At 31.1% G+C, this 15,427-nt stretch overlaps 1 protein-coding gene across 2 annotated transcripts in view; it reads right to left on the bottom strand.

Moving 5' to 3' along the window:
• Positions 1–1,729: 1,729 nt before the first annotated feature.
• Positions 1,730–15,427, bottom strand: part of LOC150109025 (forkhead box protein K1-like) — a 176,252-nt gene continuing 162,554 nt past the window's right edge. For both annotated transcript variants that reach the window (XM_090411426.1, XM_090411434.1), the window contains one exon: positions 1,730–9,232. In XM_090411426.1, coding sequence (XP_090267552.1) covers positions 8,751–9,232 — 482 coding nt within the window. In that variant the 3' untranslated portion in view covers positions 1,730–8,750. The remainder of the gene's footprint in view (positions 9,233–15,427) is intronic.

The raw sequence follows: 15,427 nt of genomic DNA on the forward strand, positions 1-15,427 counted from the left end.
AAGCAGTGGTGGCCGGTGAAAATTTTAAGTGAGGGTGCTGCATATACAAAATAAAATTTTTAAAAAAATATTTTTTCCTAATCAGTAACCAATTTATTAATAAATAAATTTACATGTTAAAAAATTGCTTTATTAAAAATATTTCACCCTCACCACTTACAAACACCAATAATAAAAGTTTCATATCTCACAGAAATAACGAGCATCGATACACTGTCCAAATGAGCAATATCAAGCATAAACGAATGTCGGCGAGTCTAGCTGCAATTAGCGCGATCATTCTCACACTGCGTTAGATCACGGTGCATTTGTTTCATGTAACGATAATTGAAAAAATATAATTCTTTTCATATTTTCAACAGTGACACTCGTCATAATTCAGCCCTGTATCTATAATAAATAAATAATTATATGTTATTTTAACAGAATAAAATAAGATTTGCAAAAAAATAGTTCACCCTCACCACGAACACGCACCAATAAAGAATAATGCGGGCAAGCATACACTGCCCAAAGAGCAGTGTCAGATTCACTAGTTACGTGCAACGAGAAGCGCAAACGAATATCGGCGAGTCTGCTGCGATTGGTTGAACGTGATATAACGTGATAATTCTGACACTGCATTAGATCTCAGTGTATCTGTTTCATAATCTAAAGCGTTAATCGAACAATTCCAATTATTAACTATTCAATCACTGTTGAAACATAAGCTGTAACCTTTAACAGGTTGTATTGCATTTATATAATGTTGTAAGCATTATTATTATTTATAAATACAAACAAAATTTCATTTTTTTCCTTGGGCGTGCTGCAGTGTCGCTTATGTATGGACCGCCACTGGTAGAAAGATAAAAACCTAACAAAGTAAAAATAGAACAAAGAAATTCAGAAACAAAATAGAACAAAGAAATTTAACCTGAACAAAGTTCAGGTTAAAAGTTATAAATATTTAAACCAAAGATTAATTTATGAAGTTTTATGTCCTCATTTTTAGCAGATACCTAAATTGATTGATTTTAACTTCAACTGGGAGATTATCAATTTATTTCACCCCCACCTCCCCCATCCTATCAAAGTAGGGATTGGAAATTTAATTTAAAATAATAATAATAATAAATAAACATGGAAGAATTTGTCATGGAAAAACTTTTTAAGTACAGCCCAAATCTACAGGAAGTATTTATTATTATTAACATCTCACCTCCATGGAGTCAGACTCATCGTGGGAGGTACATACTATGCTCATCTAACCGTGCTTCAAACTGATTCGATGTGTCTACACACACAACACACTCAGGCAATGCATTCCACTCACTAACCACTCTCCATACAAAGAACATTCTCCTCACTCCTCTGCTCACCCCTCCTTATACAGTTTCCAGTGAAGGCCTCTAGTTCTATCCCCCCCCTCTCCCTGTCTATGAAAAATTGCTTCCATTTTAACCTGATAACAACCCCTGACTAGCTTATATGTCTCAATCATATCTCCCCCCCTCCTATTCACGAGGCTTTGCAACTTACATTCTCTCAATACTCTATGTGGAGTACGTCCACATGGATGTAGATGCATAAAGGCAATTCTAAAAATAAAAACTCGTAGTGATGTTCCCATTAAATTTAAGCTACTATACTACCTTTATTGATTTTTCATTCCTGACTGGCATGCCAAAGTTTTCCTTTTTATTCTGTTCTTCGCTATTAAATAAATTTTATTAATGACAAAACAACATGCTTTTTTAATATATGTCACTCATAAAATTTTATTGACTCAAAACCTGACACCAGACTGTAGCATGGAAGTGAACACACCTATCACAGCACCTTGTCTGTCAGTTTTCTTTGTGTACCATTGCTGCAAATCACAGACATCCATAGAGCTTTACAAGACAACGTATCAAATAAACAGGGTTTGTGCTGTACATTTTATACTGAATGCAGCTACAGAATTGTGTTTAGCTAGCTACTTACATAAAGATCACTAGTTAGTACTTTGCATTACAATCTATATACCTCTGCACCTTTATGAGGGTATGTACAATATTTTATATCTTACACAAAGTAGATACATACAGATGAGGAAGGAGGTTATTCCCATATTCATTTGATACACTATCTTCCCCCATCTCATTTGCACCATTTCCAGTACTCAATTTACAAGTGTTGCTGCATTTCTCTCCATTTCTTTTCTGTAACATGTACAAACAAAACTATTTCTACACAACTCAATTCTTTGTACTGGTAAAACAATGAGGTATACCACGTTACACCTGAAATCGAAACTCTACCTTGTGCAAAAAACAAGGAGAGGGGAATGGGGAGGGTAGAATGTTAATTTCACAAAAATACTTTAGTATTATTAAGAAATTGTACACAAAAAATAATAGCAATGTAAGAGAATCATGTTTGTTACAATGGAGGGAAGGGACTACACATCCTTTTTTTTTATATAACAGACGTATAAGAAATGGCACAAGTTATTGCAAGATATTAAATGAACTGCAGGTAAAACACTTACATGAAAAGCTCTTACTGCTGATAAAAACACACAAATACGTGACCATACTTTTAACTATTTTAACGTTTGCCATTTGACACAACTTCAATAAAAAAAGAACACATTATATGTGATATACGGACACATGACCATTATTTTAACATAGAATGCAAACAAATACGGTAAAAAGACAGCATATAAAATTAAGTATTAAGTTTTCCATATCAGCTAACCAATTTTTTTTAAACAGGTAATAAGAAGTGATGTAATAAGAAAGCCACACACAAAATCAGTTGTCTGCACTTGAAGAAAGGCAATAGGCATGTGAAAGACAATTGTTTTTAACTTCCCTGAATACAAGTTTGTTATTATTCTTCTTAAATTTCCATATAAAATTGAAATTCAATTTCAAAAATGAACAATTGTGAATTTAAAAAAAATATGAGAACAGCACACATTAAAATTAAAGCATAAACATTATTGTACTGAGAGTGGTATAATTTTTTTTTTTTTAATGTGAGAAATCTGATTGTACATTCAAGGTGAGCGAGTCCTTTAATGCTAAAAGCTTAAAAATGTGTGACTTGATTAAATTTATAATATGCAAACATGAATATTATAAATCAGCTACAGTTAGCACCCTTTATTGTAAAATTAATTCACAAACTGTGTATCACAGGACCCATATGAAACAGCAGTATATTAAACAGTTTACTGCTGAATAATATCTGTAACACCATGTACGTTTAATGCTAAGTTTTAAAACTGACCAAATTCAAGAAATAAGAAGGGGGAGGGGAGGGGAATAAAACTTTGTGCTTCGATTTTATATCTGAATCTATCCAACAAAGACTCTCAGATCAAAAATTACTTGGTGTTCAACTAAGTTGTAAAGCAGAACAGCAATAGAGAAAAGAATTTTAATGGTACTACTCAAACTCTTTATAATGCCAAAGTGCTCATCATAAAGATAATTTTTAAAAGAAATATAATGGTGATAAAACCTAACATAATGTCAATTAGTGGATATTAATAAAAGCATATGCTTTTATTAATATCCAGTAACATCTATTTTCTAGTATGATTTGTATCATCTACTATAGAAAAGAATGGGAACTTTAGAATGAATTTTTGGTCCTCAATGTTTTGAATTTATCCTAAAATAAACTGCTAAATTCTAACAGTATACAATAGTCTACAATTATTTCATAAGCTGAAATGTTTAAATTCTTAATAAAATATACATGTCTAAGCTCCTAAAATTTTTGTGGATAAGTAACCTTCTGAATAAAATAATAAAATTAATCAATAACAACTATTAGCAAAATGCCACTTCATAATTAAAGATGTAAAAATGCAATTCATTGTTTTATTAATAATCCATAATCATATTTGTTCCTTAAAAAGGAATCATGATTTGAAACTACTCTACATAAAAAAAGTTTTATGAAATTATAAAGAAATACTATTTGTTTTCAGTATTTCCTTTGTAATTTTTAGCACTATTACCAATTCCTAAGTTTAAAAAAATTCCTTTATTTCCTCAGGCAATATCTGCATGCTAACTATTTCTCACTTTACTATGAAACAAATAAGTATTTTATTGTGCTAAGTTACCTTCAAATAATTATTAATTATTCAATCATTCAAATCAGAACTTGCATACTGTCATTTAATTGTATAAATATTTACTATAATATCCTCCAATGAGCAAGTTTCACTTTAGGAAAATTACTTAATATTTCATGATCCAGAACTAAATAACTACCAACTGTTTGATTTTTTTTTTATAATACTTTCAGGTAACTGCCATTGTATGATATTCTATACTGTAATTACATTGACTGCAATTTAGACATAATATAAAAAATAACAGAACTTTTTTTAATCTTTATGTTATTTTATATAATAATTTTATATCTACACACATTTTTTACACACAAATTTTACATATACTGTAGTAGCTCTTTCAAATGCAAACTTATTTGCAGCATAGTTTAGTCTTTACTATACTATACTATGATTGTAGCCTACCAATGTAATAGATTGTCAGCAAATAAGGATATGCTATAAATATGCATTCATTACTGTTTTCACCAAAGTATAAAAATTAAGCCTGTCATTTACATATTTTATTATAAAAATTGGTATTGGATTCAAAATATATTTTAAAAAAACCTGAAGTTCAATAAAAATTTAATTGATATTTCTCTAGTGTAAGTGGAGTTAACATCATTGTTAGAGCAAAAGAACAACTAAAGGTAAATAATTAAATGCTCAAAACCAAATAATTTAGATAATCATGTCTTTTTATTATTTATTTTATTTAGAATCATGCTACTTTTGAATTTAAATATGAATATATATAAATGATTTGCTTTTGTATATTTATCTTTAGATACTGTTTTGCTGTGACCCAGAAAATATTAGCATTTAAGTTCTTAAGGAACTTTGGCCTTTTCTTCAAAAAAGTTTATTATAATAATTTATCATATATTAAAATATTTAAAAAAATATGCAAGCTTGAAAAAATATATATCTGCAAATTTTCAATTAACTGAACTCTTAAAAAAATAAAATAAAATAATGAAATTTCACAGTGTACCTTTAAATGTCATATAATAACAATTTTCATTTGAAAAAAGTTTAAATTATCTACTGCTGACACTAAAAAATAATTTAATATGAATACCAATTATCAACTGATGTGCTTCTGGCATGTTTAAAGGTTAGAGTGGGGATGTAATGATCTTATATAATTTTAAAGAGGATAAAGTCTGAATTAATGATATTGTAACTTTCCAATTAGTGTCATACAATGATGTTATAGGCCGCTTATTACTTATATATATTATAGTAAAAAGAGTAAAAATCAATTTGTTTAATTACTCTATGCTTAAGTTGTCACATGATCAACTAAGAATCACTTTGCTTATAATCATAATCAGATTATCTGATTTTGAAGTAGGAAATACTGCTTCTAGATATTTTGGGTATGAAACAGAGAAACATGGCAGGCAAACTTCAAGTTTTTGAACAAATAGGCTGGTTACAGTGGGGTTAACATAATTAAATAGCTAACATCATAATGTTATCAATTACTATGTTTATTTTGTTACGTTTAACAGAAGCCCATTATTTTTTACCATAAGATGAAAATAAATCTATATGAAATTAATGTTTTATATAATGGACTAAAGTAACATGAAAGATGATCTTCAAAATTAAATAAGAATAAAATAACTTTTTATTATTAACAACTAAATCCTCTTTAAAGATCAATTTAAAGACCATATTACCAAAATCTGTAACAAATGTTGCTAATTTTCTACAACAACATTTGTTACAGTAATAGCTGATATATCCAAAAAAAAGTACTACACTGAGATTGGTGAACCAATTCCTGATCATTTAATTAAAATCAATTTGTGATCACTGAATTAATAATGAAGAAAAGAAAAGTTATGTTTACTGAATTCTGATACTACAGTAATTAACAGTGAGAAAAAAAAAATTAAAATAAATAAATAAATAAAAATAAGACTATACAATTTTGAACAGCAAAAATAAGCTGAATTTAATATATTTTTTCTTTGAATATATTCAGCATAAAAAACAAGAGGAAATCATGTTACAACAACGTAAGGAGACATGAAGAAAACAACAGCATAATGTATAATAAAAAATCTGGCAACTTTGCCTTACTTTTTTCTTCATTTTATTAGAACAAAGGGAAGAATTGCTCGATTATTCAATCTTCAAATCTCTGAACCTTCAATTATCCAACTCTTGAATGAGTTAATGTGTCAAATGCCACCTGGTATAGTAGCATCATGTAATTGTACCTTCAGTTATTCAACCCTTCAATTATCCAACCAGCAAACTGCTCTTCTGTGGTGGATAATGAGGGATCACTGTATTTTAAAACATTTACATAATGTAATTTCAATTAGATGAGCAATACTGAAATTTATTAAGGAAGTATATCAATAAATGATAACAAACCAAGTTAAATTCCAAGATGGGTACTTCCAACACACTGTATAATCTAAAATGGATCCTATTATGAAGCCAACCAAAGAGTTTGTGTTTTTAAATTTATTAGACGTTAATTCTTAATTTGAATATAAAATAATTGAATGTTAATGACCGTTTTCAATTCATTTGACATTTATAAGAAATGGGACCATCCAGAAATACTTTTATAAACACTATGGACTTTTCAAAACTTAGCACTGGAATGACAAACTTATAATTTTCAACCACAAAATTTGATATTTTTACCAATGGAAAAATAAATAGCTATAATCTAATCTGCAATACAAGAGAAATGAAACCACTACAGCAAGAAATAACTGTTGTTCTCAAGTATCACTGTCAATTATAAAACCTTATATCATATTAGATTTAATCAGGTTCTGGTTTTGTTTAGTAATGAAAAAAATTATAATTTCAGTCTTATATTTTACTTCCCCAGTCACCTAGACATTTTTTCCACCGCAGACAGGAAGACAACAGTAATTCTGTTCTCTGAATTAGTACTGGCATAGAGTCAAAATAGGTTGGAAAAGTAACTTACGGGTTGAAAATTATAAAAGTCAGGTGCCATTTTGTAAGAAAAGTAATTTTATTTTTCTAGAAGATGCATTCTTACATACTTTTACTAAGATGCCAATGAGCAAGCTATATTTTCACATCTATGAAATGACTGTTTATATCTATCACACTCAAATATCCCATAAACTAAATAACCTGATGGAAAACTCATGAAAAATATTTATATAATTCGAATTAAGCAGGTTTAAAGTTTTTTTTTTAAATTAATCTTCTCACTGTTTTTCATTTTCTTGATAATCTTTTGTGTTTATCACTTACCATTAACAACTTTAAGTGTGCCCCCTCCCCCCTCACTAAGAATGGTTTACTTTTTCCAGAATAATTCTTCCTGATGTGTTTCCCCCTTTTTCAATTCAATGCCAGAATTGCACATCAAAGACCAACAAGAAATAACAAAAGATAATACTACAAAATCAACTATTTTACATAAATTATAAACATGGTCATGATCCTGAGAAACAAGTGCTACTATATTACAACTGAATATAAACATGCTTTTCATGAAATCCATGAAATTAAAATATGAAAAATCACAGTTATGCAACTTGATCACACAAATGAAAGCTAGAACTTAAAATAAAGATGTCACATCACATTCAACATTTACATGTCAAACATTTTATGTACATATATTTTTTTTTCTTACTGACTACAAGAAACAGAAAATGAAAATAACTTACTTTTGTTTCGACATCCTACAAAAATATTTTAAAATTGAAGAATTAAAATCAGAAGTACAATCTAATTTTAATTAACTTAAGGTTTAATTCAAAGAACATAGTTTAGAAAGTTTTGTGTGATGGAGAGTAAGAGTATGCAGTAACTAGCATATTTGATAAAGTTATTTTTCTGTTTTACAAATAAAAGTTTGATTTGTTATACTAAATGACAGTAATCATTATTTTGTAGCTCCTGTAAAGCTTTCTACATATGATTTCACCAATTCGGAGAAAGGGAAGAAGTATATTATTCGATTAGGTTAAGATGATAATTAATAACAACAGTAAGGATGATAATCAAATGATTCAAATTGTAGCTCCTCCAGTCAATTTAATATTGCAACCATTTCCACAAGTTTTTCCTTCCAGTACAAATATTTATATTCCAACAAATTGTAATTAATTTAATCTTTCCATTTTGAGTTACGTAAAACTCACTACAGATTTTTCTAATTAAATGGGGGGGGGGAAAGAAGCATAACTTAAAATATGATAGTTGTTGATAATAAACATATCATGCATAATTTTAAATTTCTGATTTAGAAGCTGAAATTTTTTAACATAAAATTTGTAACAAATTTTTTAGTAATGACATCACATTACTGGCAACAGTTATATTTAAATAGCTTTTCTTTTAATTCTAGTTTCTTACACTTTATACAACAATAACAGCTTTTTATAGTGATATTCTAATTCATGAGAGTAAGGGACTTTTACTCAGAATTTAAGCTAAAAATTCTGGAAGGAAAAAGTTAAGTGCAGCTCACAATTTAGACCTTAATTCAGCAGTTAATCTTTTGTGTATGAGTTGTGTTATGACAGAAAATGGCAGCACCACCTGTCAAACACATTAAAATGCCGCTGTAAATGCTCCATGTGCCTAGATCCAATAAACCAGCAAATATGGATAGGTGTCAAATTTAAGAAGTAGCCTCACTATTAGTTGAAAGAATTTCTTCTTCATTTGATGCTAATCGCTTCACTCTTGAGTTAGCTGTGTTAAAAGAAGCATCAACTTCTAAACCACTGTCACTATTGTCAATTGACATGGTAGAAATTGGCCGTTTGGCAAACCTAGTTAGTGGTGAATGTACTTCTGTAGACTGTGAAGATGCAGAAGAGGGAGGAGGTTGAGGGGCAACAAAAGTAACATTACTGTAAACACCAGATTGAGTTCCTTGAGGAATGACAGATGTGATGGGAGTGAGAGTTGGAGCAGATGATACCACAGTTAACATAGACGATGGATATGTAGCCATGGCTGATGGAGGAGCCTGAACTATGACTGTAGGTTGGGCGTGCATGGGAGATTGAGATCTTTCTCCCTGTTGGAGGGAAAGCTTCTGAGAACAAAGAAGAATTTCTGGTTTTCCTGAGTTTGATATCTGATTGTACACTTTATCTGCAGAATAAAAAAAAATAAAAATTGTCTGATTAATTTCATTAAAAACAAGTAATCCTTCAAGTTATCCAATCATAAGGGGAAGTCAATCTGCTAATATAAGTGAGGGTTTAGTTAACTGAAAGTTCAGTTATATGATGCTGCCAAAAGCCAATTAACATGCCAACCCATTCAAGGAGCCGATTAACTGAGGGTTTCATTATTTGAAGGATAATTGAAGGATCACTATATTTTATTCTTTAAAAATAATTTTAGACTAACCACAATTTACAAAATTGTTATTACTTATAAGATATCACTAAGTCCATTCACAAATGCTAAGCATGAAAAAGAAAACTTCTACTTTGCTTTAAAAGGTAGCTAAGTTATTTGATGAAAAATTTTGTTAAGACTTTAACAAAATTTTTTAAGGGCTAAATTCAAATTTTTAAATTTTTATGGGCTAAATTCAAATATGAAGCAACACCCTGCAGTTTATTCAGGAAACAAAATTACAATATTTGCAAAATAACAATATCTGCATATTGTTATTTTGCAAATATTGTAATTTATTAAAAATTTATTTCTATATCCATATAGAAATAAATCTAATAGCATACTTGCATTGTGTCTTACAGTTAAAAAAGAGTCTTCTTCAAAGTCTTTTGTTCTTGTAGCTGGCAACGGTGTTTTTTTTTTTTAAAGAACCACAAAAATTGTATTAGCCTAAATATCACTATTCTATGGAAAAAAATGTTCTGATGGAATTGTTTAGCATGTTCTGATGGAATTCCATCAGAAATGATCTGATGGAATTGTCCAAGTGAAAAGGAAAGGAATTTCAATGTGAAGACAGAAAATCAAACAGACCTTTAATGACATTTGCACTCTACTGCTTTGTACACAGTAGCATATCTTCTATAAGATCTCTATCACTTTTAACAGACCTTAAATTGCTGTAGCAGCTTTGAAAGCCTGCTTTCAAAAATTCAAAAGAGCTGTCTTAACCAAGTGTCTGAATCTATGGACAAATAAGATGCCTTTCATTTTTGCATTGCTTATTCTTGGGAACTTGTCTTCAAATATTTGGAAATCATCATCATTCTTATTTAAAGTCTTAACAAAATTTTTCATCAAACCAAGTTTAATGTGAAGTGATAGCAAGAGATTTTTTTTTTAATGGGGATTCATAGGGGAAGAATATGAAATGAGCCTGACAATCCCACTCACAATAAAAAGTAACAATATTTTGTGGAGCCTAACTGCATGACCATCAGAAGTACTATTACTTTGAAGTCAGCATAAATTTTTCACCTATATTCATTATAGTCAAGAAGTAAAGCTGTACTTTTCATTGTAGCTTTGCACAAATAAATATATCTCTATTCAAGTAGCATATACTATTTCCGGTGTGTGTGTGTGTCTAGACAAATTAAACTCTTCTAATGCTCTCAAAACAAGGCAATCTGTTGCTCTTTTCAAACAGTTTTTCAATGTTAACAGTCTAGACTTTAATATTTCAGCATGTGTTCTGGCAAGATTCACACACAATGCTCTCTCACAAGATCATCTAAACTCCGTTTGGGCTATCAAATGAGTAGCTCACATAACTGGCAGCTAAAATCGTGCGTAGGTTTCTGTGGTTAAGAAGTTCAATAGAAATATTCCAGTTTTGTGACCACATGTTTATTAGAGAACTGTTTTTAAAAAATTAAACAAGTACGAAAAATAACCCGACAACTTTCAATAGTCGTAAGACTAACATCTTCAGGGATAAAGAGAACTAACAGTTTAAAGCACAAACTATAAGAAATTACAAAAACAAGTTCATTTGTTGGTATTATGAACATCAAAAAAAGTTCGTTACAAAAACCGAATAACAGATCTATACAACTGTTAATGCATGTTAGTTGGAGACAATGCTAATTTTTGTCACATTCTGTGGCTCACGCTCACTCTGTCCAAGGTCTGAAGTGGGTAAATTTTTAATAAACGATGACCAAACTTGATTTAAAATCAAACCTGGGTTTTTGTTGCATTGTGTAGGAATTTTAATCATATTTGCTGCCTCTTTGAATTTTCTTGTGAAACAATTCTTATCAATATAGGACATGTTTGTTCTATCCCAGAGCACATCATGACCGGTAGAAGCTGTGTGATATGCTAAGCCAGATTTATGTTCTCTCTTCTTTTGTACGTCCCTTTGATGTTCGTTCATGTGGATTTCCCCCGATCTGCCTGTCTGGCCCACGTAGCAGAAGCCACAGGAACAATGAATATTATAAACCCCTGGTTTTTTCATTGGGTGATGTGGGGGTTTCGGAGAATGAACAGATCTTGATATTTTTTCAAGTGGCAGGAAAGTCACTTTTATGTTGTACTTGTAGAGTAATTTGGCTAATTTATCTGTTTCATTCTTGATATAAGGAAGGGTGACAGCATTCTGGAAGTCTTGTTTATTTAAGTTTTTTGTAGGTGCTGTATTGAGAATTTTCTTAATTATCTTAGTTGTGTAACCATTCAGTTGTAGGATCTGTGTTAAATATTGTATTTCTTCTTTCCGCTTTTCTCCTGTACTGGGGATGTTGTATGCTTTATCCCTTAAGGTTTTTATTAGGCCTATTTTTTGCTTGGGATGGTGGTGGTGGTGTGAGGTAGCATGAAGAAATCTTCCTGTGTTTGTTGGGTTTCTATAGATGGAGAATGATAACCTTTTTTCTTTCATTTATTTCTATAAGGATGTCTAGGAAAGGAAGTTTTTTATTTTCTTCTAGTTCCAGAGTGAATTTTATGTTTGGATGCAAGTTATTAAGACAGTCTTTAAATGCAGTCAGTTCTAGTGCTGTTCCCGGCCAAATGATGAAGATATCGTCCACATAGCGGAGCCATATTTTTGATTTTATGCGCTAGTTTTGCAAAGCATTAATTTCAAAATTTTCCATGTAGAGGTTTGCTAGAGCTGGTGAGAGGGGGGTGAACCCATTGCTAGTCCTTCTTTTTGTTCCCAGAGTTTGTCTTGGTAAAGGAAGAACATGTTTTTTATGCAATGTTTGTAGAGCTGTACAATGTCCAGTGAAAAGAGATTCTCCAGGATGTTTACTGTTTCATAGAAAAAGTAAAAAATATACACATAGATCCTTCAGACATATTAGTGAGTTTAGATGTGGTCAGCCGTTTCACAAAGATTCAACGAAACAGTAAACATCCTGGAGAATCTCTTTTCACCAGACATTGTACAGCTCTACAAACATTGCATCATTCTTCCTTTAACAAGACAAACTCTGGGAACAAGAAGGACTAGCAATGGGTTCACCCCTCTCACCAGCTTTAGCAAACTTCTACATGGAAAATTTTGAAAATAATGCTTTGTAAAACTGGCACATAAAACCAAAAATATGGCTCTGCTGTGTGGACGATATCTTCATCATTTGGCAAGGAACAGCACTAGAACTGACTGCATTTAAAGACTATCTTAATAGCTTACATCCAAACATAAAATTCACTCTGGAACTAGAAGAAAATAAAAAACTTCCTTTCCTAGACATCCTTATAGAAATAAGTGAAAGAAAAAAACAGGTTACCTTTCTCCATCTCTAGAAAACCAACAAACATAGGAAGATTTCTTCATGCTACCTCATACCACCATCTCAAGCAAAAAATAGGCCTAATAAAAACCTTAAGGGATAAAACAACATCCCCAGTACAAAAGAAAAGTGGAAAGAAGAAGTACAATATTTAACACAGATCCTACAACTGAATGTTTACACAACTAAGATAATTAAGAAAATTCTCAATACAGCACCTACAAAAAAATTAAATAAATAAGACTTCAAGAACGCAGTCACCCATCCTTATATCAAGAATGAAACAGATAAATTAGCCAAATTTATCTCTCTACAAGTACAACATAAAAGCGACTTTCCTGCCACTTGAAAAAATATCAAGATCTGTTCATTCTCCGAAACCCCCAATCACCCAATGAAAAAACCAGGGGTTTATAATATTCATTGTTCCTGTGGCATCTGCTACGTGGGCCAGACAGGCAGATCGGGGGAAATCCACATGAACGAACATCAAAGGGATGTACAAAAGAAGAGAGAACATAAATCTGGCTTAGCATATCACACAGCTTCTACCGGTCATGATGTGCTCTGGGATAGAACAAACATGTCCTATATTGATAAGAATTGTTTCACAAGAATATTCAAAGAGGCAGCAAATATGATTAAAATTCCTACACAATGCAACAAAAACCCAGGTTTGATTTTAAATCAAGTTTGGTCATCGTTTATTAAAAATTTATCCACTTCAGACCTCGAACAGAGTGAGCGTGAGCCACAGAATGTGACAAAAATTAGCATTGTCTCCAACTAACATGCATTAACAGTTGTATAGATCTGTTATTCGGTTTTTTAACGAACTTTTTTGATGTTCATAATACCAACAAATGAACTTGTTTTTTGTAATTTTTTATAGTTTGTGCTTTAAACTGTTAGTTCTCTTTACCTCTGAAGATGTTAGTCTTACGACTAACGAAACTTGTTGGGTTATTTTTAGTACTTGTTTAATTTTTTAAAAACAGTTCTCTAATAAACATGTAGTCACAAAACCGGAATATTTCTATTGAGCTAAAATTATGGTTTTCATGAGAACATGAAGCCGCACTTTCATGCCGTTGATAGAGTTGTCTTTCCAGACTGGATAAAGACAACTCTATCAACAACATGAAAGTGTGTCTTAAGTGGTTTAGGAACTGGCAATGCATAATCATGATGTATCTCTCACAGCTGATGACTAGTTTAAGTATTTTATTAAGTGTTTCCACTTTGCAGAAAAGGGAGACATTTCTAAACAGAAGTAGCAACCACTTGATCCCCACATGCTCACTTGTTGTCAATGGATGGCAAATGATATTAATAAATGTGTATCTTTAAATAATCATGCTGAAACATATAAGGAAGTTCAGGTCCATTCCTCATCTCCCACTTTATATCCAAAATACAATCAGTCCTCGATTTGAAACATATGCTATTTATGAAGCTATCCCATTAACACATTCACCAAATACCATTATATGTTCATACATTCACAGGATTCAACAAAGATAAAGCACTGCAAAAGACTGGTGACAAGACAGTACTACTGGAAGAAGAGCTTGCAAATAAAGACCTTATAGAGCTAGAAGCACAGAAAACTATATTAGAAGTAGCTCCCAAAAAAGGTTACAATTAAAATAATTGGCAGAGGCTTTTGTCTCAGTTATTAAGGTAATTTATTTGTATGAGAAATGGACCACAACATGGAGAAATTTAGCAAAGTACATAAAATAATATGAGCTGCAATTGCTTGCTGCTTGCTACAGAGAATGTGATGCAGAAAAGAAAAGAATGACTATGCATAGTAAAGTTGGATGTTGTAAAAATAATCATAATTAAAATTCTGAATATTTTTACTAATTGTTTATGTTAAAATGTTTATTAGTTTTGTTTTCATAACACGCATTGTCGGCACTTGCGATGTGCCCGTTATGGAAATTGTTTTGTTAAAAGTGATATATAAAGCAGTTAAAAATTTAATGTACTTACCAGATTTGATATTTGTATTACTTAAAATAATTTTTATTGTAATTTAAAATTATCAAAGGTTGTGTTTTATGAAGACATTCTCTTGTCGCTAACGGAGACAACACGTCAGCCATTATTTATACCTAACTTCTTGCTTACCAGTTTCATGGAGTGCGCATGCTCGCGGAGAAGTTTGATGAATGATTGACAGCTGACAAGAAAGCGTCTGGTATCTGAATAACGGCTGTAAACAAGAGAGTGTTCGGAAGGAATTTAGAACACAGGCCGGCAGACATTTAGGTTCGGAAGGAACTTAAGTTTTTTAAGTGACAGTCGGAGGAAAATTAATAGTATATTCCGAAAAAGGAATCGTGGAACTATTAAGTTTTAATGTGGAATAAGTATGCGGTTAAGTAAAAGGGAAATATTGCTATAAATCGTTTTAAAAGGAATATTGGAGGAAACACTAATTGAAAGCTTTATAGTAGATTCCGAAAAGGGAATCGTAGAACTGTAAGTTTTTTTTTTTATCGGAAGAGTTAAGACTGTCAATAAGCATTTAGTGAATAAAAGAAGAATTTGCTATTTACGTTCTAAAGGAATGTTCGAGAAAACTCTGATTAGGAAGTTTCATCTGTATTAAGGACGCCAG

The sequence above is a fragment of the Typopeltis vanoorti genome, chromosome 2 (genome assembly GCF_054136105.1).
Source record: "Typopeltis vanoorti isolate ZY-2024b chromosome 2, IOZ_Tvanoo_1.0, whole genome shotgun sequence".
Taxonomy (NCBI): domain Eukaryota; kingdom Metazoa; phylum Arthropoda; class Arachnida; order Uropygi; family Thelyphonidae; genus Typopeltis; species Typopeltis vanoorti.